Here is a 25,923-nt window from a genome sequence, read left to right as displayed (position 1 = left end):
GAATAATGTTCCATTGTCTGGATGAATTATACAGTTTCTTTATCCATTCACTTACTGAAGGACATCTTGTTTGCTTCCAAGTCTTGGTGGTTATGAATAAAACTGCTGTCAACATTTCTGTGCAGGTCTTTGTGTGGACATAAATTTTGCACTCATTTCAATAGATACTAACAAGTGCAATTGATTGTTGGCTGGTGTGGAAAGAGTATGTTGCGTTTGGTAAGACTGTCAAACTGTCTTTCAGAGTGGCTGCACCATTTTGCATTCTCACTAGCAGTGAATAAGAGTTCCTCTTGCTCCACATCCTTGTCAGCATTTGGTGTTTTCAGTATTTTGGATTTTGGCCATTCTACTAGTTGTATAGTGGCTCGCATTGTTTTGAACTGTATTCTTGAAAAATGTCAATGGCATAATGAGAAAACCTGAAGAACAGAAAAGCTAAAAGATTAGAGACCACTACACTGAGGAGACAAATTGATACAATATATGACCCTGGACAGCATCCTGTCCAGAGGGGCGGAAAATGTACATAGAAGACATTATTAGGACAGTTGATAAAACTGGAATAGGGAATTTAGATTAAATTCTTCTATTAACATGAAATTTCCTGGATTTGATCATTGATCATTGTCTAGTTTTGTTTTTAGGACCTACAAACTGAAAGATTAAGGGTCACATGGGCTTAATATAAACAACCTCCTCGCAAATGATTCAGAAAAAAATATAAAGAAAGGAACTGGCATAATATTAGCTATTTGTGAATGTGGATCATGGATACATAGGAGTTGTACTATCCTTGTAACTTTTCTGCAAATTATTTGAAAATAAAAGTATAAAGAATTAGGAAAATAACAGCTCTGTTTTAACACTCCATCTGTATCTTTTGAGGCACACATACAAGTTTCTTGATCATATTCTGAAGGGTAAAATCGCAGACTCAAGGTGTGTGCATCTTCAACTCGATCAGCTAAGTAGCTTACAAAGTGCCACTGACATCCTTATTAATTCTATTTTTTTCCTCTCTCACTGAAATGTAAGGTCGTAGGCAGCGTTATCAAAGTGCAGGCCTTGGGCCCTCAGCAGCAGCCTCACCAGGGTGCCGGTTAGAAATGCAAATCCTCAGACCCTCACCTCAGACTTGCTGAGTCAAAAACTCCGAGAGCACCGCCTAGAAATCTGTGATTTCACGAGTCTTCAGTGATGAGAAAGTTTAAGCTGCGCTGTGATCCGTTAGCGCCGCGCCTGGCTTGCAGACCGCCAGCTCCAAACAAATGAACAGTGGAGCCCGGGAGCTCGGGCTAGACCGTGCAGAACCAGAGGGCAGCGCAGCACCACCTCGGCACCCTCCCGGAGCCGGGAGCTTCTCCCGGACCCCCAGCTGGGTGGGGACGGCCAGCAGGACGGGGCGGGCCGGAGGCTGGTATCCCCGCCTCCCAAGCCTGGGGCTCGCCGCGTAGCACAGTCCTCCGCCTTCCTTGCCTTCTCTTTCCCTTCCTTCCTTCCCTCCTTCCTTCCTTCCGCCGGGCGCGATGGAGCGGGGGAGCCGGGCGGCCGTGGCGCTGCTTGCGCTGCTGTGCGCGGGCTATGTGCCGCGCTGCGGGCGCGCCCAGTACGAGCGCTACAGCTTCCGCAGCTTCCCGCGGGACGAGCTGATGCCGCTCGAGTCGGCCTACCGGCACGCGCTGGACCAGTACAGCGGCGAGCACTGGGCGGAGAGCGTGGGCTACCTGGAGATCAGCCTGCGGCTGCACCGCCTGCTACGCGACAGCGAGGCCTTCTGCCACCGCAACTGCAGCGCGGTGCCCCAGCCCGAGCCCGCCGCCGGCCTCGCCCACTACCCCGAGCTGCGCCTCTTCGGGGGCCTGCTGCGCCGCGCGCACTGCCTCAAGCGCTGCAAGCAGGGCCTGCCAGCCTTCCGCCAGTCCCAGCCCAGCCGCGAAGTGCTGGCCGACTTCCAGCGCCGTGAGCCCTACAAGTTCCTGCAGTTCGCCTACTTCAAGGCAAGTCTGGCCGTCCGGCCCCGCCCCCAGGCCCAGGCCCGGTCCGGCCCCGCCCCCAGGCCCGGCCCCGCCCCTCCGCCTGGGGTGGCCTCGCACCGCCTCCCCGGTGCAGCCTGCTCCTACCCAGCGTTGCCAAAGGACGCCTCCAAATCCTGTCCCCCCTTCTTCATCTTAGATAGGGATGAAAATACTTATCTAGAAGGGTTATTCTGGGGCAGAGAATAGGTACACAGAGCTTCTAGCCACCCAGCAGTGCCTGATAAATGTTAACCTGTTACTTGAAGACAGACTCCTCTTTTCTGTGCATACCGTTAAAACCCCCTTTTCTCAAATAAGTGGCGACTTTCAGTAACAGAAGGGAAGAGGACCTGAGGTGCCGACTAGTTCCTTTTAAAGAAAAGGAAGTTGAGACCTGGCCAGGGCAAGGGCTTGTCGGGAGCACACACCCCGGCCTAGAGGAGCAGAACTGTGCGCTGTGACTCATCAAGGTTGGCGCTCTCGGCCCTTTGATCTGGGATTTAACACAGTTATCATACTCCTCTGTGGCTGCTTAAACTCTGTGATTGCTGGCTAAAAATAGCGCACAAATGGCAGTTCTTGATCCTTGGATTCCTTTCTCTGGGGACCCGCAAGTTTTAAGAATGGGCTGAATGCCCTAACTGGATAAAGCGACTTTAACTTCGCGGGTCGTTACCAGTTTTTGCCAAGAAAAGCCCTCTCAAAGTCCAGTTTCTACTTTAGCTAATTGAAAATGATTTTTAAGGGAATATATTGTAGTCATTTTCATGACTACAAAAATAGATTCAGGGCGCATTCCAGACTCTGGAGGTAGAAGTTGTTTTGTTTTGTTTTGTTTTGAAACTTTGCTTTGAGTCTTTGGATTGCAAGATCTGTTTTTCATATTTCTGAAACAGCCACCTTAGGTTGCATTCATAAGAACAGTAAAATAGCACAAAACCCCAAGTAGGTGAAAAGCTGAGTTATTTCTGTGTTCATATTTTTATATAAAGTATCACTTTTGTAAATGTTTGTCCTGGCAATAAAAAAAATAGTTTAAAATAGAACCGGGGGATAAGATTAATAAAGCTCCAGGACATTGAAAAATGATGGCTGGCTCCTAAAGGGCTATGTTTTAACAAAAATGACTCCTTTAATTCTCTCTTTTTTGCCTAGTTTTTGCCAGATACAGTCTGAACCAAATTTGAGTCATATAATCAAGGGGGAAATGTTTTATTTTTAAAAGTGGAGACTAGTAGAAGCTGATTCATCTACAGATGAATTTGAAACAAGTGATATAGGGAGGAGGGGAAGAGTATTTTACTTAATGTGACAGGAAGGCAAAGGTTTTCTCCTTCATGATGGTGGCCTCAAAGGTCAGGATGGTCACAGCTATTCTTCAAAACCTTTCACAGGTCTTGATACAATCACTTACTTAGAAGTCGGTGAAATACCGTCTGTCTTGGTATTTTGAGATCTCCCAAAGGACAGGAAAGGTTCAAGATTTTATTAGGAAGCCAGGATCGTCACTTAGTTGCTTCAGTAGAAAGTCACTGAAGAAGTGATTTGAGGTGGTGTTACTGTGTGGATTATTTTTTGCCTTCACGATGTTTCTCTTGTCAATCTCCGTGTATGGGGTGGGGGAGGACATGATTGGAGGTATGCATATACACGCCCCCGGCACCTACAGTCTGGAGGCTGGTGTGGGAGACAAAGCTGTCTGCTCCTGCTACACACTGAGGCTGATTTAGGAGTGGCTCATTTGGTAGGTGGCGGGAGTCCTCTCATGTAGGTGGCTTGTCTCTCAAGAGCACCTGGGAGGGTAGTCCTTTTCTCCAAAACCTGCCTGGGTTTCTGTTGGAGGCTTAGCTGCCAAGATGTAGCTCCATGTTCCAGAGGTCAGGGCCCAAGCTGAAGTGAATAAATAATTTATATATAAGTATATAAATTTACATTTATATATATTTATATATTTATATAAATGCAAATTTATATATTTATATATTATATCTATATAATATAGATATAATATTTAATATATTATAAATTTATATAAATTTATATAAATATATATAATATATAATATTTATATATTATATATGATATATTTATACATATTTATATGTATTTTCTTATATATTTATATATTTTCTATATGCTTATATTTATATATTTTATATATTTACATTATTTATATATATTTATATATATTATATATATTTCCAATATATTTATATGTTGGAAAATATTAGTATATTTTCCAGCAGAAAAGGTGTGGTGTAGTCCCACTGGGTGTAGTCCCACTGGGTAATTGGAGGAATGTTGAAAAGTGGTTATTTACAAAGGCTAGTAATGACAGCCCCCCCCAGGGCCAAAAAAGGCTCAGGAGAGGACAGTTCCAGGAAGCAGGAAGGAGGGAGAGGGCCACCTTGAGAAGAGCTGTGACCTTCAGATAAAGGCCAGTAGTGGCCCAAGATGACTGAAGGGAGGAGCGAGGAGATAAGTAACCCAACTTTAACCTCTTGCCTTCCTTCAGGCTCCCACTGGGGCTCCTCACTGGTGAACCCCACTGGAAGCTGGAGGGCAAGAGAGCGCAAGTCTTGATGGGCCATGGAAGTCCGGAACCCTCAGCTGGAAGCATCGTGTTGAAACACAGAGTTACTTGAAGGTTTTGCAAAAATCACTGCTCATCCTCCATTGAGCAGATCTCCCCTTTCTTTGTTGTACTCAGGCGAATAATCTTCCAAAAGCCATTGCTGCCGCTCACACCTTTCTACTGAAGCACCCCGATGACGAAATGATGAAGAGAAACATGGCGTATTACAAGAGCTTGCCTGATGCCGAGGACTACATTAAGGACTTGGAAACAAAGTCATACGAGGTATATTTGGGTTTTTACACAGCCAGCCAGTTGCAGTGTGAGTGGCTGCAGAAGCGGGTCTTGATGAATAGCTATTGACATCCCAGGACCTCTAATGATTTTGGTGGTGTTGTTGAGTTTTATGACAATGGAAATGATTGACTTTTTTGCACAGTTGACCCGTTTGAGAATGAGATTTTACATTCTATGATGCACTTAAAGCCACATTTCCTTTAAATGCTGTATTTTAGAAATAAGGTCATTTGGGGGCACTTAGGTGGCTCAGTTAAGTGTCTGACTCTTGATTTCTGCTTAGGTCATGATCTCAGGGTTGTGAGATTGAGCCCCAGGTCAGACTTCTCTCTCAATGGGGAGTCTGGTTGGGATTCTCCCTCTCCCTCTATGCCCCCTTCCACTCCTACTCTCTCTCCCTCTGTAAGGAGGTAAATATGTTTGTTTGTTTGTTTGTTTTTAAGGAGGTCATTGGATCATTTAGTTTTCAGATAGAGGAATAAACACATATCTTGGATATCATCCATAAATGACCAAAAACACAAGAAACAGGAGCGTAAGTCTCCATTTCTGATGAAACTAGAAGACATATCTTTTTACACACACACACACACACACACACACACACATATGTATTGAGGTGGAAAGGGAATCGAGGAGCTTGGAGGACTGACTTGACAGATTAGAGGGTACTGAAATCTATGCATCTGTGAAGGGGAGTCTGATGGGAATGAATGAAGAAGCATCTAACTCCTTTGAGCACTTACTGTTGTTCAGACCTATTGAGTTTGGTACCCAGGGGCATGGTACCTGGGAAGGCTTAGGGCACGGTTAAAAAACAAAGGGATGTGTTGGAAGTATCCATGAGGAGCTGATAGATCCCAGCCAAGGACTGACTTTAGGGTCACCTGTCATGCGACCAGACTGCAAGCTCACTTTGTCATTGGTGGTGACCCTCAGATACAGAGTACAGAGTCTTGATCAGTTTTCCAGGGAAGCATTCTCCAGGCTCTTGCAGGACTCGTGAAATATCATGCTTGTCTGTCTGTGTCTGAGAGCCAGTCTGGGGAAAGCGGTGGGGGCCTCACAGCTGAGTCAGAGACTTTATCTGCTTCTTGGTTCTTAGCCTCATGCCTCAACCCCCGCTCTGCTATGCCTGATCCCTGACCCTCCAGCCCTTATAGATGGAGTCTCTAGAATAAATCACCAGTCTCTGGTGAGGAGCGCCTTTAGGAGGTATGATCCCTTGGGTGGACAGATGGGTGTGGAAGGAAACCTGGGGCTCTAACAATACTGTTCAGACTTTTGGCCCTGCTTTCTCTTCTGTGCCTAGCACCAGTCTCTGTGGTCGCTAGTGCCTGCAAATGCCGACAGGTGTATGACATAGTGTAGTGCATGGTGGCGACAGGTGGGGGGATCACTTCCCCCTAGACCCTCCTCTGTGATAATTTGGCTTTCGGTCCTTACAAAAGTTGTTGAAATGTCCTGTCTATTGCTGGTTCCTTTTCCATTCTCAGTGAAAAGAATTTCTGTCTTTGTACCTTTTTCACTGTGGTCTTCACTGGACTTGAGGAGCAGAGCTGAGAGCTCATGGTCAGTGCACTGCATCTAACTGCAGGTGGGCTAGACCATTCTCTCCCTCAGAGTCCTGCCGGGTGGGCTGGGGCTGCCCGGCTGTGTGCCCAAGGCTTCCGCCTCCAGGTGTGGCTTTCTTCTTGCTGCCGCCCAGCGGTCCCTGCAGAGCCAGCTGCCTGGACTTGCTGCTCGTTTTCCCGGCCTCTGGGCATGTGGTTCGGTTCTCTGCCTGCCTTATTTCCGGGGGATGCTGCATGCTCAGGAGGTTCAGGGAGATCAGCCTCTCTACCTGACACCTGAAGCTTGGGGTTCAGGTCTGCGGGGTGGTCCTTAGACACCCCCATCCTGGAGCAGCTGAACAAGAACTCCAAGTGGAGCATGCCGTGCTTATTTCCACAGGACCCTCCAGGTGAGCGGGGTCGTGCATGTACCCGAGGTCTCTTTTCTTGTGAGACTCAGAGGCTTCCTCAGCCCAGTTATTCCTCTTTTATCTGGTCCAGTCAGCAATTAGCAGAAGTGTCTTGACGTTCCACCATCTGGCACATGCCCGCCCTCCCCCGGAACTAGCACTAAGGCTTGGCATTCCTATTTTATACTTAACTGTTGGGAGAAGAGTGTCTGCCACCCGCTGTCAAGCATATATCTCTTCTGTGTTTCAGTTGTAAAAACCAGCTTTACTGACGTAGAACTTATTTGAAATTTATTGACTAATTTTAAGTGTATAATTCAATGAGTTTTGGTAAAGGTATGTGAGTGTGTAACTACCATCACAGTCACATCACAGAATATTTTCATCTCCCCTAAAATGTTCCCTCAGGCCCCTTTCCTGTCACACCTTTGTCCCAACCCCTGACCTTTGGCGGCCAGTGCCCTGATTTCTGTCACTGTAGTTTTTCTTTTTTTCTTGACTTGAATTTGATTTTATTATCAAACACCTCCTACTTTTTGAATCAAGTAAGAAGCGTACCATTGCACATAGGATAGCAAAGCTAGATATAAGTCAGTTCCTGGGCGGCTTCCTATTCAATTAAGGGTCGGTGTGGTTTTTTGGGGACTAATGAGAGTGGAGCTTCACGATGGTCTGACTCTTCTCGGTTGGACGGCCCTGCTCCTTCATGTCTGGGAGCTTCACCTTCTCTTCTTGCTTTCCAGAGCCTGTTCATCCGGGCCGTGCGGGCCTACAATGGCGAGAACTGGAGGACATCCGTCACAGACATGGAGCTGGCCCTTCCCGATTTCTTCAAAGCCTTTTACGAGTGTCTCGCTGCCTGCGAGGGCTCCAGGGAGATCAAGGACTTCAAGGATTTCTATCTTTCCATCGCAGGTTGGTGGCAGGCTATATTCCACATGTAAATGGGACAGCTGTCCTGTGGCATCTGTGTGCCTTCCTGGGGACTTGAGGGACTGTGAGGACCCCCCCTTTTTTTTTAAGATTTTATCTATTTATCTGAAAGAGAGAGAGAGCACAAGTAGGCTGAGTGGTACACAGAGGCAGAGGGAGAAGCAGACTCCCCGCTGAGCAAGGAGCCCAATGTGGGACTTGATCCTGGCACCCCGGGATCATGACCTGAGCTGAAGGCAGACCCTTAACTGACTGAGCCACCCAGGCGACCCTCTGAGTAGCTGTTGAGCTTCAGTATGAAGGGTGGCTGGGGAGGTAATATGTAACCCACATGTCCGGCCTTTGATTTAGCAGGGGTTTCTGAAAAAAATCCCTGAGTACAGTGTTCAGTCAAGCACAGCCTTAGAAAGGGGGTCCCGCAGATCAGCCCTGCCCAGTTACAGATCCCCTACAGGCTTTTGGAAAAATAAAAATGGGTCTGAGAGCAATTCATGACTCACATTGTATAAAACGTTACTAGTTTAGCCACCCTTAAGGGTGCATTCCAGTGGCGTATAATACATGTGCGCTGACGTGCCCCTACCACCGCTGTCCATCTTAGCCACCCATCATTTCACCTTCCCAAATGGATGTCCCGTACCCATTCAACAGCAGCTCCCCTCCTTCCCTGACAGCCACCACTCCGCTTTCTGTCTCTGTGAATTGGACTACTCCGGGTACCCTGGTGAAGTAGAATCCTATAGCATTTGCCCTTTTGTGACTGGCTTATTTCACGTAGCGTAATATCCTCCAGCCTCAAAAATATTGTAGCAAATTGGTTGCCTTTTAAATCATCAGTAGATTTTTCCTCTACATCTATTTTCTCCCTTTGGCTATTGAAAAAACGAGATCATTGGCCCCTGAGAGATTCCCATAGTCTGGATTTTGCTGACTGTACCCCCTTGGTCCTCTATTCCCTGTATTTCTTTTTCTTTTTTTTTTTTTTTTTAAGATTTTATTTGTTTATTTGACAGACAGAGATCACAAGCAGGCAGAGAGGCAGGCAGAGAGAGAGGAGGAAGCAGGCTCCCTGCTGAGCAGAGAGCCCAACGCGGGGCTCGATCCCAGGACCCTGAGATCATGACCTGAGCCGAAGGCAGCGGCTTAACCCACTGAGCCACCCAGGCGCCCCTATTCCCTGTATTTCTTATAACTTGGTAGCTGGATGGTGAGGCTTGATCAGGCTCAGGGTTGATTTTCTTTTCTTGTGGAGGTGGGGGCACAAGACAGCTTCCTAGTTGGTGCTCAGTTCTCGTGTTCCTTCCCACATCCCTTCATGCCTGTAATATCAGGAAGTACTCCCCACACTCAGACTAAAGGAGGGGTACGAAAAGAGTGCTTCCTTGGAGTTACCATGTTTTGACTATAGACAGTTGCTAGAAAAAGTGACATTATGTTCTAACTAGATGTCAGGCCCTGTTCTATGCTCTTTATGGATATTATTTTGAGTTTGCAACCCTATGAGAAAGGTACTAGCATTCTCCCCATTTTATAGCTGGGAAAGCTGAGGCCTAGAGAGATTAAGTACTGTGCTTATTGTTTTCTGGGGAAGGGCTGGGATTTGAACCCAGGCAGTCTTGACTAGAGTCTTCCCCAGTGAAATCGTCTCACCTCACCTACATTATACTTAATCTGGGACCTTATTATATTTTTCGAATAGGTAACATATATGCACATAGTATAAACTGTGAAAGACACAGAAGGATACATTGTAAAAAATAAGTCTCCTTCTGTATAGTCAGGGTCCTGACTGGATATAGATGGCGGACATACACAAGGATACCTCAATATGGATTTGTTCATAGAAATGTGGGTGAAGGTGAACCCCAAAGGGGGAAAATGTACCCTCGGGCTACTAGTAGTGGAGTTATTATCTCCTAGGATGAAGGGGAGGAAGGAGTTACAGGCAGTTATTAGGAAGTCTTGCTTCTATCCACATCTCTTCTACCCATTCCACTCACCTCAAAGGGAACCATTTTTATTACCTTCCGGCTTATACCTCTATAAGGTTTTTTTTCCTACAAAAATAAGCAAAGATCAGTTTATCTTTGATCTACCGAAGATATATCTCTATATCTTTATATGTAGATAGACGGATAATTGAGAAATTTTTTTTGTTTAAAATTTTTATATTTTATTTTAAAATAATTTTTTAATTTTCATTTTCATTTTTATTTTTTTTATTTTTAAGTAATCCAAACCTATAAAGAAGTAGCAAGAGTAGTACAAAGAACTCTCATAAACTATTTATCCAGATTCACCAATTTTTCACACTGATTGTGCCACATTTACTTCATCATTCTCTCTAGATATGTGTATGTAATTATTTTTATTACAGAACCACTTGAGAGTATGTTGCATACATCATGACCCTTTACCCCATAATACTTCAGTAAATTTCCCAAGAATAACAATATTCTGTATAAATCCACAATGCAGTTATTAAATTCAGGCAACTTAATATTGAGACAATACTTTTATCCGATCCATAGTTTATATTGCAGTTTTGCCCCTTATTCCATAAACGCCCTCTAGCAACTTTTTCTTTCCTGGTACACTCCAGTCCAATATCATGTTTCCTATTTATTTGTCATTTTTCTTTAGTGTTCTTTAATCTGGAATAGTTCCTTGGCCTTTCTTCTTATGCCATTAATTTTTTTTTTTATGTCATTCATATTTTTTTAAGAATATAGGCTAGGGGTGGCTGGGTGGCTCAGTCGGTTAAGCATCTGCCCTCAGCTCAGGTCCTGCTCCGGGTTCTGGGATTGAGCCCCACACTGGACTCCCTACTCTGCAGTGAGCCTGCTTCTCCCTCTCACTCTACTGCCGCTCCCCTTGTTTGTGCTCTCTCTGTCAAATAAATAAGTCAAATCTTTAAAAAAATATATAAGAACATGGGCCAGTCACTTTATAGGATATTCCTCAATATGGGTTCCTATTACATTCAGGTTGTACACATTGGGCTGGAACATTACAGAAGTATGCTTCTCGGGGTATCCCGTTCAGATGTGCATGGTACCTGTTTGCCCATTACTGGTGATGTTGATTTTTAAGCATTTGGTTCAGGTAATTTCCAGTTCCCAGCTTTTCAGCAATACTATTTTTCCTTTTGATACTAATAAATAATTTGGGAAAAAAATACTTCATGATGAGGACAATTTGCTGTTCATCAAATTGTCTCCATCCCCTCCCCTATGACCATACACATAGCAAATGAGCGGATATTGAGGATTCTTGCCTGATTTCTTTTTTCTCTGTAAAGGTTGTATATACGTACATCTATTTCTCTGTATTTTTTGTTTGCTTTTCTCACACCGAATAGGTACCGTACTTTATACACTGTTCTGTTCTTTGTTTTTTCCACTTAGCAATATATCCTGGCTAGCACATAGAGAGAGTCATTCTTTTTTGCTGTTGCTGACTACTCCACTGAGGGGTGGGGGGAATGAGGCACCACAGTTTATTCAACTCTCTGATGGACATTCGTTTGTGCCAGTCTTTTACTATTACATGTAATACTTCAGTGGAGAACTTCAGGCCTTTTTTTTTTTTTTTTTTTTTTTTTGGCTAAGTGTGGAGGTGTGTTTTCAGAGTCAACATAAGTCGGATTGGTAGTTCAAAGAGAAAATGTCTTTGTAAACTATTTAAGTGTATTTTAAGTTACCATTTTGTTTCCTAGCAAAAATGTGTGAGAGTACCTATCGTCTACAGTCTGGCCAACAAAATGTGTACCATCATCCTGGATCTTTTGCCGGTAGCTGCACGAAGGGAGGAAAGGGAGGGGGCCGAGGTTCATATGGGAGGATTTTAGTGACCAGTCCTGAAAGCAGTGGAAGTAGCTTTCATTAGTTGTTGCGTCCACATTTCATTGGCACAACTAATCATAGGGCGCCAACCCAGATGCAAGGGAGGTTGGGAAATGTAGTCTTTGATGTCTTTCTCTATTATTATATTTAGGTCTACCTATTCTCTTTTAATGGCTGTTTAGATTCCTACTATTTGTATGTACCATAATTGATTAATCACCTGTTAATTGGCAGTCAGGTTATTTCCAGGTCTGCTTGTTGTTGCAACAGTGCTTATATGTGCTTGTGTCTAAAGAAACTTTCCTAGAAGTAGACTGCTGGGAAAGGATGAATACCCAACTTTTGTATCAACATAGAAGGGACTGGAAGAGATTATGCTGAGTGACATAAGTAAAGCAGAGAGAGTCAGTTATCATATGGTTTACTTATTTGTGGAGCATAACAAATAACATGGAGGACATGGGGAGATGATGAGGAGAAGGGAGTTGAGGGAAATTGGAAGGGGAGATGACCCATGAGAGACTATGGACTCTGAAAAACAATCTGAGGGTTTTGAAGGGGCAGGGGGTGGGAGGTTGGGGGAGCCAGGTGGTGGGTATATAGAGGGCATGTATTGCATGGAGCACTGGGTGTGGTGCATAAACAATGAATTCTGTTACGATGAAAAGAAATTAAAAAAAAAAAAAGAAGAAGTAGACTGCTGGGCCAACGGATATGTGCATTTTAACCTTTGATGCATTTTGCCAAATGGCTCTCCAAAAAATGTGTTCATATTTTGCTTCTAATGACAGAATAGGAGAGTGTAAATTTCACCATTCTCCCTAACACTGGGTGTTACTGAATTTTTAAAATTTTGCCCATTTATTTATTTTTTTTTAAAGATTTTATTTATTTATTTGATAGAGAGAGATCACAAGTAGGCAGAGAGGCAGGCAGAGAGAGGGAGGGAAGCAGGCTCCCTGCCAAGCAGAGAGCCCGACGCGGGACTCGATCCCAGGACCCTGAGATCACGACCCGAGCCGAAGGCAGCGGCCTAACCCACTGAGCCACCCAGGCGCCCTATTTTTTTTTTTTAAAAGATTTTATTTATTTATTTGACAGAGAGAGATCACAAGTAGACAGAGAGGCAGGCAGAGAGAGAGAGAGGGAAGCAGGCTCCCTGCTGAGCAGAGAGCCTGATGCGGGACTCGATCCCAGGACCCTGAGATCATGACCTGAGCCGAAGGCAGCGGCTTAACCCACTGAGCCACCCAGGCGCCCAAATTTTGCCCATTTAAATGACAGGCAGTAGCTACACTTATGGGGAACACAACAAAACGTATAGACTTGTTGAATCACTATGTTGTATACGTGAAACTAACGTAATGTGTGTGTCAACCCTACTTCAACAAAACAGGATTTTTGTTGTTGTTTGCAAATTTAGCAATTTAAACTATTTTAGGTGGGATTGTGTTTCTTCATAACAAATGAGGTTTATCTTTTCACAATGTGTCTTTGCCATTTTTATGATTTCTTTTCTGTGAACATCCTTTGGCCATTTTATATTGGGTGTTTGTCTTTTTTCTTACTGTTTTAGGGAAGTTTATGTATTGAGGATTTTAGCCCTTTCATCATAAGTGTTGCAAGTATTTTCCCCGTATCATCTTTGCCTTTTACCTGGATCACTGAGTGGGGCAGAGGGAGTACTGAGAGGCTGATGAATGCGCTGCTCTGAGAATTTGTGTGGCTTCTTTCAGATCATTATGTGGAGGTCCTGGAATGCAAACTACAGTGTGAAAAGAACCTCACGCCTGTTATAGGAGGCTACCCAGTGGAGAAATTTGTGGCCACCATGTATCATTACTTGCAGTTTGCTTACTATAAATGTAAGTAATTATCTTCTACCAGCTCTTAGGCAAGGTCCTTAATTCTCCTGAGACTCAGCTTCCCCATCTGTAAAAAACAGGGGTAACAACACTTACCTCTGGTTGTTGAGAGAATTCGTCAAGGTTGTGTTGACAGCCCTGGTGCCGTGCTTTGCACAGAAAGCCAGTCAGCAAGACCTGGTGATTCAGGGCACGGACCCTGGAGCCAGACCACCTGGGTTTATGTTTCCGCTTCATCACTTCCTAGCTTCTCCGTGCCTCAGTTTCCTCATCTGTAAATTGGAGATAATTGTTCTAACCTTGTGAGCTGATACATGTGGAATTCTTAGGGTATTTGTACACTAGCACATGGCCTTATCTCCTCCCTATCATCAGCCTTCCCTTCCAGACTGAGTTTTATTCCACTCTGTCCTTCTTGGGCCTGAAATTTGAGTTAATCTATCAGAACGTTCCAAGGAGTTGAAGGGAAACAAATGTAAGAGAAAGTTCATCAGAGTTCAGACTTCAGAGTCTGTCTTTTTGCCCTTTCCTCCTCTCCCCATAACTGATGTTGTCTGAGTGGTGGGAACCTTGTGGTGGCAAGCACAGAAGGATCCTTCCCATTCAGGGATGGGTGTCCTCGGGGACTCAGGGATATGCTGTCAAGGGACCAGCGACCTTGGCTTCCACAGCCCACTGTGGCTATTATGTTCTTTGTTGAGTTTCCTCTTCTTGCAATAGCCACCTGCCTTTTTATCTCCCTTCTTGTCCTCTTCAGGACTGAAAGATGTGCCTGCTGAAGGTTAAAAAAGGGACCCCCCCCCAAAAAAAAAGGAAAAAATATTTTCTTCTATATGTGTGTGTGTGTATTTAATTGTGTTCATCAGGATTATTCCTGAGAAGACCCTGTAGCTGTCATTTACAGTAGAGCTTTGTGAGTAGGGGAAATTGCCCCTTTCAGCAGTGAACCTGCTATTATGACAGCCTGAACCTCATCTAAGGATACGATGAGATATCCTGAAATGTCCCTTGATTGGGACGTTCCTCAGATCAACAGGAGGGTGAGGTGTGTCTTCAGCAGATGTCCCTTCCCGTGCATAGAGGCAGGGATGATATTTTATTTGCCACTGTAATCCTGGTACTAGGTAAAGGATTATTGAGCATAGAGGACAATAGTCTTATTCTTTTTGGTGAGGGGTGGGGTGAGGTGTAGAGATGGAGCTGGGGTGGGGGTGGGGCAGAGGGAGAGAGAATCCTAAGCAGGCTCCGTGGTCAGCACAGAGCCTGATATGGGGCTCTGTCCTACCACCCCAAGATCATGACCTGAGCCAAAATCAAGAGTCAGATGCCCAAACGACCAAGCCACCCACGTGCCCCAAGTCTTATTCTATATAATCTAGGAACATGCTTTCACATGAGACACACCAAGCTCACGATGGGTCCTCAGCAAATATTTATTTGGCTGCGTTCTAATGACAAGGGGACAATTTTCTCCTAGACAGTGTTTTGCTTATGAAGAGCCCTCTTTTTCAGTCTAAGTGATTGATTAGCGCTTTCTTATGAAAAGACGTGTAGTATAGGCTTGTTACAGCAAAGTGAGCATCTCAGAGATGTATAGAGAAACACCCAAAGCAGAGCACCCATTCCCATCTCCCCCACTTATTCCCACTTAGTATTAACTCTGTGTTTATATTCATCCATGCTTGGAAGAGCCCTATTTTAAGGAGAATTATGGAAAGTCATGTATATTTTAAAAACTTATTCTGGAAAATGTAAAGTGTACATTAGAGATGATGGTATAATGAACTGTATAGTATGCCCATCACCCAACTTGAACTTTTGTCAATACTTTGCCAGTCTAGGATTTACAGTTTAAAAGTTTTCTGTTGGGATGCCTGGGTGGCTCAGTCAGTTAGGCAGCTGCCTTTGACTCAGGTCATGATCCCGGGTCCTGGTATCGAGCCCCGCGTTGGGCTCCCTGTCAGCGGGGAGTCAGCTTCTCCCTCTCCCTCTATGCCTCCCCCTGCTCATTCTTTCTTTCTTTCTCAGATAAATAAGATCTTTTAAAAAAAGAAATAAAAGTTTTCTGTGGATGAAAACACAAGCTACTGTTGTTGTTTGATAAGCTGGTGTTTTTATTTCATTTTCCTGAAAACCTGTGTTGGCACCTTCTTGAGCTAGGCCCCGTGTTGGACTCTGAAAGGGAAAGAATCCAGCAGGTGTTCGAGCCCTCTGAGCAGGGAGTGGCTCTGCCTGCGCAAAGCCAGAGCACTAGGCCTTTAGAAGCGTTCCAGATACATCCAGGCTCTGGCAGCACACTTGTCCTTGGAATCCTCACATGCTCTGAAGATCGCCCTGAGTATCAGAGACGATGGCTGTGACCTGTAGATACCCGTGGACCAAAACCTCTAGCTCTACCCGCTGCTCCACGGGAGATCTTTGCTTTCTGGGTTTACAAGTGAAAAGTATGAGTAAGATATACTTCTTGAAACTAGCTTCTTGAAAGTCAGCCCTGTTGCGAACTCTTTTGAGATTATCTACCACACTCAATTTTTTGAGCACAGGTGTTATTTATGCTTGAACCCCAGCCCCGGAGACCGTGAAATAAGTACCTTCCCCACCTTGCAGACTTTGTGAATAACCCGCGCCCTGAAGTCGTCGGTTTTTAGGGTTGTTGTTACAGGAGACAGCCACTGGGTGGCACAATTTATTCATACCCACGTTTTGGCTAACTAGAGCTTTAGCAGAGGTAGTGGGTTGTAAATTGGAGGGCCCTGTGCCGGGATAAATACCCAAGGGCTTGCGGCTAATCACCTCTTTCCCCTTGCCCCCCACCTCCAAAACAAATCCCAACGCCTGCAGATCCCCTGTGCTGAAGGTGCTGTCATAGGTGGGGCAAGTCTAAGGAGACGTCGATACCGGGTGACTTCACCTCGCTTCCAGCCCAGAAGGTCCACCATCCTTTGTGTCTTCTAGGTTTAGGTTAGCTGTAGGAGGGCTACGTGGATCTGGGGATTATGGTGCCATCCAGATGGGACCCAGGCATCTCCTCCCTACATCCCTCAGCCCCAGGACAGTCCAGGGGACCCAGCCTTCCCCGCTCAGGTCAGTGGAGCCTGAAGTAGAACATAGTAGACATTTCGGCAAAGGCATCTACCTAACGAGAAATTCCATGTTTCAGAACCACTCCCCAGGCTGCTGTGGAGACCCAGTCTGTGCCCGGCCCACCCAGGGATGGCTCTGGCCCGTCACAGGCTTTCCCAAGGAGGGGCTGTGGAGGAGGGGCTTGCCCATGGATGTTTTCTTTAGGAAGCCAGTGCGGCTGAGGGGAACTTCAGGCACGGTTTGCTGATTTCCTGTGCCTCTTTTCTCCCCGGCCTCAGTGAACGACCTGAAGAACGCGGCCCCCTGCGCGGTCAGCTACCTGCTCTTTGACCACGACGACAAGGTCATGCGGCAGAACCTGGTGTATTACCAGTACCACAGGGACAAGTGGGGCCTCGCAGATGAGCATTTCCAGCCCAGACCAGTAGGTGGCGGGGCGCGGGGCACCACGTTTGCGGGCCTCTTCCTTCTCACGTTAGGCGACTGCTTTGCCTCTTAGGGGAAAGCATTATTACAGAAATGAAGGGGAACCCCTTTTTTCTGGGTGGGTTTTTGTGGGGTTTTTTGGTCTTTTAACATTTTACTGCTCTATTCTGATTCCTATATCAGTAAAAACTACAAATTTCAAACATTACAAAATAGTTTTACTTAGAAAATGTAATTCCCTCAAAATCCCACACTTTTTCTTTACCCTCTGCATTTGCTCGTATATACAGCTTGTATTTATTTATTTTTACAGAAACAGGGTCAAACTTTACCTGCTGTTGCGCAACTTGCTTTGTCTTTCCAAGAATTCATCAGGAATGTTTTCCATATCACACTCACACACCTACTTATTTTTTAACACCTCCAAGATAGATTCATTTATGGATGGACCATCATTTAATTCACCTGATGGACAAGCTCAGCTTTGCATGTGTTTGTTTTCAGGGAACTCCACAGATTATATATTACTTTTAAAAAATCTTTTCTAGTTGGTCTTTGCCCTTAACTTGTATTTTCCTTGGAATTTTTATACACTGTCCCAGTTTGCCATACACACCTCATGCCCCTGCCAACACACACACACACACACACACACACACACACACACACACACTCGCTCTCTCTGTCTCACTCTCTCACTCATTTGGGGTTGGCCTTTCTTTTTCAATTGAGTTATGTTTTACATACGGTAAAATTCATGCTTTTGAAACGTACAGTTTAGTGGTTTCTAGTAGAGTCACAGAGTTTTACAACCATGACCATTGTCCAATTTTAAACATTTTCATCAAGCCCAAAAGAAGTCCATACCCTGTCTCGCCCTCCCTCCAGTTCTGACATTAAAAGGTTGGTCATAGAAACTGTTCTGTGTTTGTGTCTGAACAGGAAGCCGTTCAGTTCTTTAATGTGACTACACTCCAGAAAGAGCTGTATGACTTTGCGAAGGAAAATATAATGGATGATGATGAGGTAAGTTTTCATGTTGAGCACATGTCTGGCTAAGAGAAAATATTACTCACATCTTTGCAGGAATCACTGGAAGGCAGAACCATCCCTGAAACAGAAGGGAACCTTGAGAAATACAATTTCTGTGGGCGTTTTAATGAAAGAGCATTGGAGGGGGGAACACAGCTTTCTAGAAAACCCAGGTCATAGCACCACATTTCCTGAAGGTGAATATGGAGGAACCTATCATTGAAGTCATCCAGTGATAATTTTTTAACTTTATAAAATTGCAGTGGATTTTCAACGACTCAGCACTCCAAACACACTTGGAACGCCTCATCCCAGTTTTTCTGGGTTATGATTATTATCTTTTTCTTCTTTTTCTTTTTGTAAATTTAGTCCTTGCTGTGAGTCATTTTCTCATTCTCTGAGATTGCTTGAAATTCCTGATTCTCATTCAGCTGCCTCCTTTTTTTCTTTTTTTAAAGTTTTTATTTAAGTAATCTCTATTCCCAGTGTGGGATTTGAACTCATGACCCTGAGATCAAGAGTCACATGCTCTCTGACTGAGCCAGCCGAGTGCCCCTCAGCTGAGTGCCCCTCAGCTGACTCCTTTTTTTGACAAAGACTCCACTGCTGATGGAGGAGTCATTTTGGGGTGGGGCAGCCTACTCACAGAAAAGTCCTCATTATGGGGGGTATTTAGAGAGATGTGTTTGAAACAAACCAGAGCATGCTTCCTAAGGCAGCGAGGGACTTGCTGGCCTGACCCCTCACTTCACAGACAAAGAGCTGGGGGAGAGGAAAGTTCTGTGAGCTCCTGGGCAAGACCCAGAGGCCCTGAGCCTCTGGGTCTTCTCTTTCCACTGCCCTGGTTTTTGGTGGAGCACTTTGAAATAAGTTATGATCATGGAATTTGCTTTCCATGAACAAATTTGCGTGGGGTGGACCCATCACTGGCAGGCACTAAATTCCCCAGAGCTCTGGTTTTCCATCTATAAAATGGCACTAACAATGTTGACCTCACAGGGTTGGGAAAATGAAGTATCACACTGCATGTGGAAAGGCTTTATAGACTAGAAAGTGGTCACTGTGTCCTGAGTCCTAGGTTGGGTTAAGAAGCAGAGCCTGACATAAGGTCACAAGGACGCTGCAAAGGAAGGAATGCTGGCTACGCACAAGCAAGGTTGGATGCTCTAGTTTGGAGAGTGGAGAAAAATATATTTAGAAAAAGGAAGAGCTGAGTTCCTAATGGTCCAGAGCAAGCCACTCTTGATACTTTGAGATATATACTTCCAATGTTTTCTATATTTTCTGATATCTATTTATAATAAACCCAACTGTAATAGATATCATGGATTTTCCATTTGAAATGGTAATATGAGAAGTTCCCCTTGTGATGTTTTTCTAGAACACCTTTATTCACACACCATAAAGTACAAAATATAGTGGTTTTTAGTATATGTGCAAAGTTGTGTATCCATCATTAAGAATTTTAGGGCATTTTCATTACCCCAAAAAGAAATCCCAAACCTGTTAGTAGTCATTCCCATTCCTTCTCCTCTGTCCATCCCTCCCCCATCTCTGTCCCCAGCTCCTGGCAACCACTAATCTACTTTCTGTCTCTATGGATTTACCTGTTCTGGACATTTCATATAAATAAAATCTTATGGTAGGTGGTCTTTTGCAATTGGCTTCTTTCCCTGAGCATAATGTTTTCAAGGTTCAACCATCTTGTAGTATATATTGTGTTACATGTAAAATTCCTTTTTATTGCTGAATAATATACCACTTTGTGGATATACCACATTTTGTTTACGTGTTCCTCTGTTGATGGACATTTGCACTGCGTTGTTTTCACTTTCTGACTATTTTGAATAATGATGCTATGAACATTTGTGCACGTGTTTTTGTTTGGACAAAAGTTTTAAATTCTCTTATATATGTGGAAGTGGAATTGCTGGGTCAGATGGTAGCTCTGTAGTTAGTTAAATTGTTGAGGAATTCCCAAACTGTTTTCCAAAGTGGGTGTACAATTTTACATTCCCACCAGCAGTGTATGACATTTCCAACTTGCCACATCTTTGTCAGCACTTCTTGGTGTTTGTCTTTTTTATTATAGCATTCTAGTGGGTGTGAAATAGTACTTCATGGCGGTTTTGATTTTAATTTCCCTAATGACTAATGATGTTGAGCATTTTTTCATAAGCTTATTAGTCACTTGTATATCTTCTTCAGAGAGATGTCTAGTCTATTCAGATTCTTTGTTCATTTTTTAATTAGGATACTTGTCTTTTTATTGTTCAATCGTAAGTGTTCTTTATATATTCTGGTTATAAGTCCTCCATCAGATACATGAATTGCAAATATTTTCTTACAGTCTGTGGGTTGTCTTTTTCATTTTCTTAATGGTGTCTTGAAGCATAAATGTTTTAAATTTTAATGAGATCCAACGTGTCTGGTTGAAACTGCATCTTGAAATTGAAAGTGTAAGTCTTCCAACTTTATTCTTCTTCTAGGTTGATTTGGCTATTATGGGTCCCTTGCATTTCCATATGAATTACAGTATCAGCTTACCAATTTCTTTTTTATTTTTTGCTTGTGTTTTTGGTGTCAATATCTAAGAAACTTTCACTTAATCCAAGATCATGAAAATTCACTCCTATTTTTTTTAAGATTTTTATAACTTTAAGACTTTAGTTCTACAATCTATTTTGACTTCATTTTACATATGATGTGAGGTAGGGGTCCAATTTCATTCTTTTACATATTGATATCCAGTTGTCCTGGCACCATTTGTTGAAAAGATTTTCTTTTCCATTTAATTGTCTTGGTACCCTTGTAGGAAATCAACTGACCATAAATGTAAGGGTTTATATCTGGACTCTCAATTCTAATGCATTGATCCAGATTTCTATCCTTATGCCAGTACCAGACTGTCTTGAATACTGTAGCTTTGTACTGCATCTTGAAATTGAAAATGTGAGTCTTCCAACTTCATTCTTCTTCTAGGTTGTTTTGGCTATTCTGGGTCCTTGCATTTCCATAGGAATTATAGCATCAGCTTGCTGATTTCTTTCTTTCTTTTCTTTTTAAAGATTTTATTTATTTATTTGATAGAGAGAGAGAGAAAAAAAAAAAAACAAACAGAAGGAGTGGCAGGCAGATGGAGAAGCAGGCTCCCCACTGAGCAGGGAGCCAGATGTGGGATTTTATCCCATGACCTTGGGATCATGACCTAAGCCGAAGGCAGACGCTTAACCTACTGAGCCACTCAGGCGACCCTGCTTGCCAATTTCTGCAAAAGGCTGCTGGGATTTTTTTGTAGGAATTGTGCTAAATCTGAAGGTCCTTTATTTATTTATTTTTTGATCCTTTAGATAGTATTGACATCAAAACAGTATTAAGCCTTCTGATCCATTAACATGGGATGTCTTTCCACTACTGGAGGTTTTCTTTAATTTCCTTCAGTAATGTTTTCTTAATTTTCATTATTTTTGATTCTGTTGCAAATGGAATTTTTTCTAATTTTTCTTTTCAGTTGTTCATTGCTAGTATGTAGAAATACAATTGATTTTTGTGTATTGATATTGCAATTCTGCAGATTTGTTGAACTTGTTTATTCGAATAGTTGTGTGTGTGTGTGCGCACGCGCATGCGTGCTTGTACATTCAAGTGTGTGTGTGTATGTGTGTGTGTGTGTGTGTGTGTGACTGTGTTGCTTAGGAGTTTCTACATGAAACATGAGTTTCATGTTACCTATGAATAGAGGTGATTTTACTTCTTCTCTTCCAATCTGGATGACTTTTGTTTATTTTTCTTTGCTAATTTCCCTGACTAAAACTTCCACTAAGATGTCAAATAGAAGTGGGGAGAGTGGACATCCTTGTTTTGTTCCCAGTCTTAGAAGAAAAATATTGTGTTAGCATTAAGAATGTTGCTAGCTGTGTGTTTTTTTGGTAGGTGCCCTTTGTCAGGTTGAGAAAGTTCCCCTCCTCTTCTTAGTTTGTCAAGTATTTTTAACATGAAGTGGTGTTGAATTTTGTCATTTGCTGTCTTCTGCGCCTACTGAGAGGATTGTGTGTTTTTTGTAACTTTGTTAATGTTTATAATAAACATGACTTTTTAATGACTAATATTCCCTGGTATCAATTTTTTTTAAAGTAAAGCTTTTTGTTTTTGCAGGCTTTTAGGTTGCTTCCAACTTTTTGCTCTCACAAATAACATAGCTATGACTAAATTGGTTACTTCTTTTCTGGTCATTTCCTTAGGATAAATTTCCATGGGTGGAATTCCTGGGTCTAGGGCTATGAACATTTTGAACGCTCTTGATGTACAAAGACAATATGTTTCGAAAAAATCATACATATTAGCACAAGAGAATTTTTATGATATTCAGAAATGTTCTGTCATGTCACAGATGAGGAGATAAATTCAGAAAGGTGGAGTGACTTGCTCAAAGTTACACAGCTGGTTAGTAATCACCCGTTGAACATCAGGCTTATCCTGGGCTTTAAAACTCCTAGTATTCTTGGACTTGATACAGTCAAGATAAAAAAAGGAGTCTGTCAAAGGTCCTAGAAGAAATTAACTTATTAATCAAAGCTTTAGAATTGTGAAAGAAATAATCCATCTCTAAAGAACAAGCTATTTTCTTTTCTAGATATCAAATTATGGCAAGTAATTATTTAAAACAAAGTATCATCAATACAATAAAATTCCTAATTTAATCTTTAAAATTTCCAAAGGACAAAATACTACATTGAAACAAAACATCAATACAATTTAGCTACTGAAGTTAGGGCATTCTCCTTTATTATTATCTTCCTGGGGTCGAAATGTGTTGTAAGAGCTCCTGAAAGTTCTCACACTGGTTAGAAATTTTGCAGACATTTATTACGGTTTCAGAAACTTTATAAAGCAGGCTGAAATAGGTACTTCAAGTTTCGGGTTCTGATGGTTGTTTGATTTGGGAAGGTCTAAAAGAAATAGATTATAATTTGCAGGAGTGATTTGTTGAGGGAGTGCTCTCAGGGAGGAGAGAAGCGAGGGGCAAGGGAAGGAGCCACGAAGATGTATGGTCTCAGCTGGAGTCAAGTTTAGCCTGATCCCACGGGAGTTCTGGAGCATGGATTGTACCACAGAGCTCTTCCTGCATTTTACAGGCAGCTTATCCTTCTGTCCTTGGTTGTTGGCAGCCCAGAGGGGCTGGTGTCTAAGCTCCCTGGTGGGGCTGCTCCTTTTATTCAAGATCAGTTGTCCAGAAAAGGGGCAGCTATCAGCCATCAGTAATTGACATTTCCAACAGCTGGGGAATGGGTGCATTCCCCAAGCAGATCTGAGCTAGGCTCTTGGTGCCTCCATTCTAACAAACCACAGAGGGGGTTGTGTTTCTTTCATCTGTATTGTCTTGGGTACTTATTAGTGACCTAAGAACAGACAATACCATCATCCCCATGTCACAGCAGCCACACAGCAGGAAACAGTAACTCTGGAGACAGCTGTCAGGGCCATACATATAATCCTTCTACTGTGTTTTCCTTTTGGGATCCAGAAAGCAACCAAAGAGCATCATTTTTTCTCTTTTTCTTTTTTTAAAGATTTAATTTGTTTATTTGAGAGAGAGTAAAGCGAGCTAGAGAGAAAGAAAGAGAGCCAGGTGGAAGGAGAAGCAGGCTCCTCGCTGAGCAGGGAGCCTCACACGGGGCTCGATCCCAGGACTCTATCCCAGGACTCTGCGATCATGACCTGAGCCGAAGGCAGACACTTAACCCACTGAGCCACCAGACACCCTAGAACATCGTTTTTTCAATCAGTAGTCTTCCATTTCCATAACTTCAGTTTCTAATCTCAGGCATGACAAGGTAGATGTATTTGGTGAAAATAATAAGACTCCCTTTAGCGTCTCATGTACTTGGGAGATTTCCTAACTATCCTCAGATGCTGATATTTTTCTAATGGGAAGTGTGTTAAAATATCAAAAAGAGCAAATAGGCTCTAGGCCTGGGATGGTGACTTCTGTGGAAGAGGCCAAGCTTTAGCAGGGGTGGTTGGCATCAGTGGGGCTGGCCCTCATGGGAGCAGGACTTGGCCTGTTTGGTGGTTCACTCATTCTTGGCAGTTAAGAGAATGGGTGTCATCAGCTGGGCCCAGATGTGTTTTGGGAGAGAAATCAATGCGGAGAAGGAAATCAGAAAGTATCCTGGGCTATTCCAGGTTAAGGCTGATTGCAGAAGGAGGGAGCAGATGGGCTCCTAGTCCTGAGAGTGGGCACGTGGTCCCACTGTACCCAGGAGACTGTCTTGTAAAGGGAGTGACTGCTTGAGCACACCAGCACCGTGCACCAATACTCTCCATCATTCCTTTAGCAGGTTTCCCACCTTCCGCGTGCCACATTCCGGGGAAGAAAAGCAACCCAGGTGCTGGTCCTGGAGAAGCTCATGGTCTGCTGATCAAGGCAGAAGGGGAATAGATAGAGAGTGCTCCTGTGGAATAACTGCTAAGGGCTTGGGGTGCCCAGAAGAGGGCGCACTGAGCAGGTCTTTAAGAGGGTGGCTGGATTGCCCCCTTCCCACGGGCCACCCACGGGGGTTCCAGAGCTCGTGACTCCACGTTCACATGGAGGGGAAGCCACGTCCCTCCCAGGGGGACGTCAGGTCCTCTGGGCGCAAGGGCAGTGGGGAAGGGCTGCTCCAGCCCACGCAGGCAGCCAGCAGAGGCATCTTAGAGACAGTCTCTGCTTACCAGCACTTTTATTTTTATTTTTTAAGATGTTTATTTATTTATTTGACGCAGAGAGAGAGAGAGCCCGAGTAGAGGAAGCAGCAGGCAGAGGGAAAAGGAGAAGCAGGTTTCCCATGGAGCAGGGAGCCCAAGGCGGGGCTCGATCTCAGGATGCTGGGATCATGTCCTGATGCTTAACGCCTGAGCCACCCAGGCACGTCATTACTGGCACTTTTAAAGTCAGGTAGCCCACCTAACACAAGTGTCCTATTGTCTCTTACAGGGAGAGGTTCTGGAATATGTGGATGACCTCTTGGAGCTGGAGGAGACTGGCTAGTCCACAGCGGAGAGATGCCTCTCGATGTTCAGGAGACCCAGATTCGTCTTCCTTACCCCAGTAGCCCTTGTTGTTGATACCTCAAAGCCTTCTCTTTGCTCTGTGAAGTGAAAGGGAAGCCTCAGCTCTCACAACATACAATAAGGGGTGAACCTGCCTTCCCTGTGACTGCCTCCCCATGGTCTGCCTCCCCATGGTCTACCTACATCCACACCTATCTCCCTCCCTATCTTCAAACCTGCCTTGTCCACGTTCACGCCCACCTTTCTCACCGTTTTCGTTGGAAGGACAGTCTTCCATTTTTCCCCCCCAGAAAATCACTATTATTTTTTAAATAAGAAAAATACTCCTAAAATTAAGTAATTGTGAAGACCTACTTTGGGTTTTCGCTCTTCCAGATTTTGGACTCCTTTATCCCCATGCCCTGATCCAGAAAAGATAAGCAGACAACAAGGGCCAAATTCCTCCACGCCCCCGACAGCCTACACATGGTCTGACCTGCACCATTTCCGGCCCCCACTGAAAGACAGTTTGGGTAGATAGTGCAGGCTACAGAAATAGGGCTTTTGCTCAACACTTCTGCCTGTCCGACGTCTTACAATGGTTGGTCGGTCCCCCATGGGGAAAATAGTCAGTTACAAGTCTCAAATTTCGAATGCAAGAAAGCAGAGGGAGTCTAGTTTCATTCATTCTTTCAATAAATATTTATTGAGCACCTGCCTACATGCTAGACATTGACCTGGGCACTGGAAATGCTGTACAGAATGACAGAAAAAAACCCAAAACCAAACCCTGCCCTCTGGAGCCTACATTCTATAAGGAGAGACAGACAACAAATAAATAAGAATAAATATA

The 25,923-nt window shown here is 43.8% G+C and overlaps 1 protein-coding gene across 1 annotated transcript; it reads left to right on the top strand.

Moving 5' to 3' along the window:
• The first annotated feature begins 1,429 nt into the window (after window positions 1–1,429).
• LOC111159065 (cartilage associated protein) lies at window positions 1,430–25,923 on the top strand. Its single transcript, XM_022521444.1, has 7 exons — window positions 1,430–2,000; window positions 4,729–4,878; window positions 7,597–7,768; window positions 13,368–13,496; window positions 16,859–17,004; window positions 17,949–18,032; window positions 25,015–25,923. Exons 1-7 carry the CDS (start codon window positions 1,530–1,532, stop codon window positions 25,066–25,068), a joined length of 1,206 nt encoding a protein of 401 aa, XP_022377152.1. The 5' UTR covers window positions 1,430–1,529; the 3' UTR covers window positions 25,069–25,923.

The sequence above is a fragment of the Enhydra lutris genome, unplaced genomic scaffold, assembly GCF_002288905.1.
Source record: "Enhydra lutris kenyoni isolate GAN:26980312 unplaced genomic scaffold, ASM228890v2 scaffoldscaffold66, whole genome shotgun sequence".
NCBI classification, from domain to species: Eukaryota; Metazoa; Chordata; class Mammalia; order Carnivora; family Mustelidae; genus Enhydra; species Enhydra lutris.
Note: the sequence above shows the minus strand (reverse complement) of the source record. Positions and strands in the feature narration are given on the sequence as shown.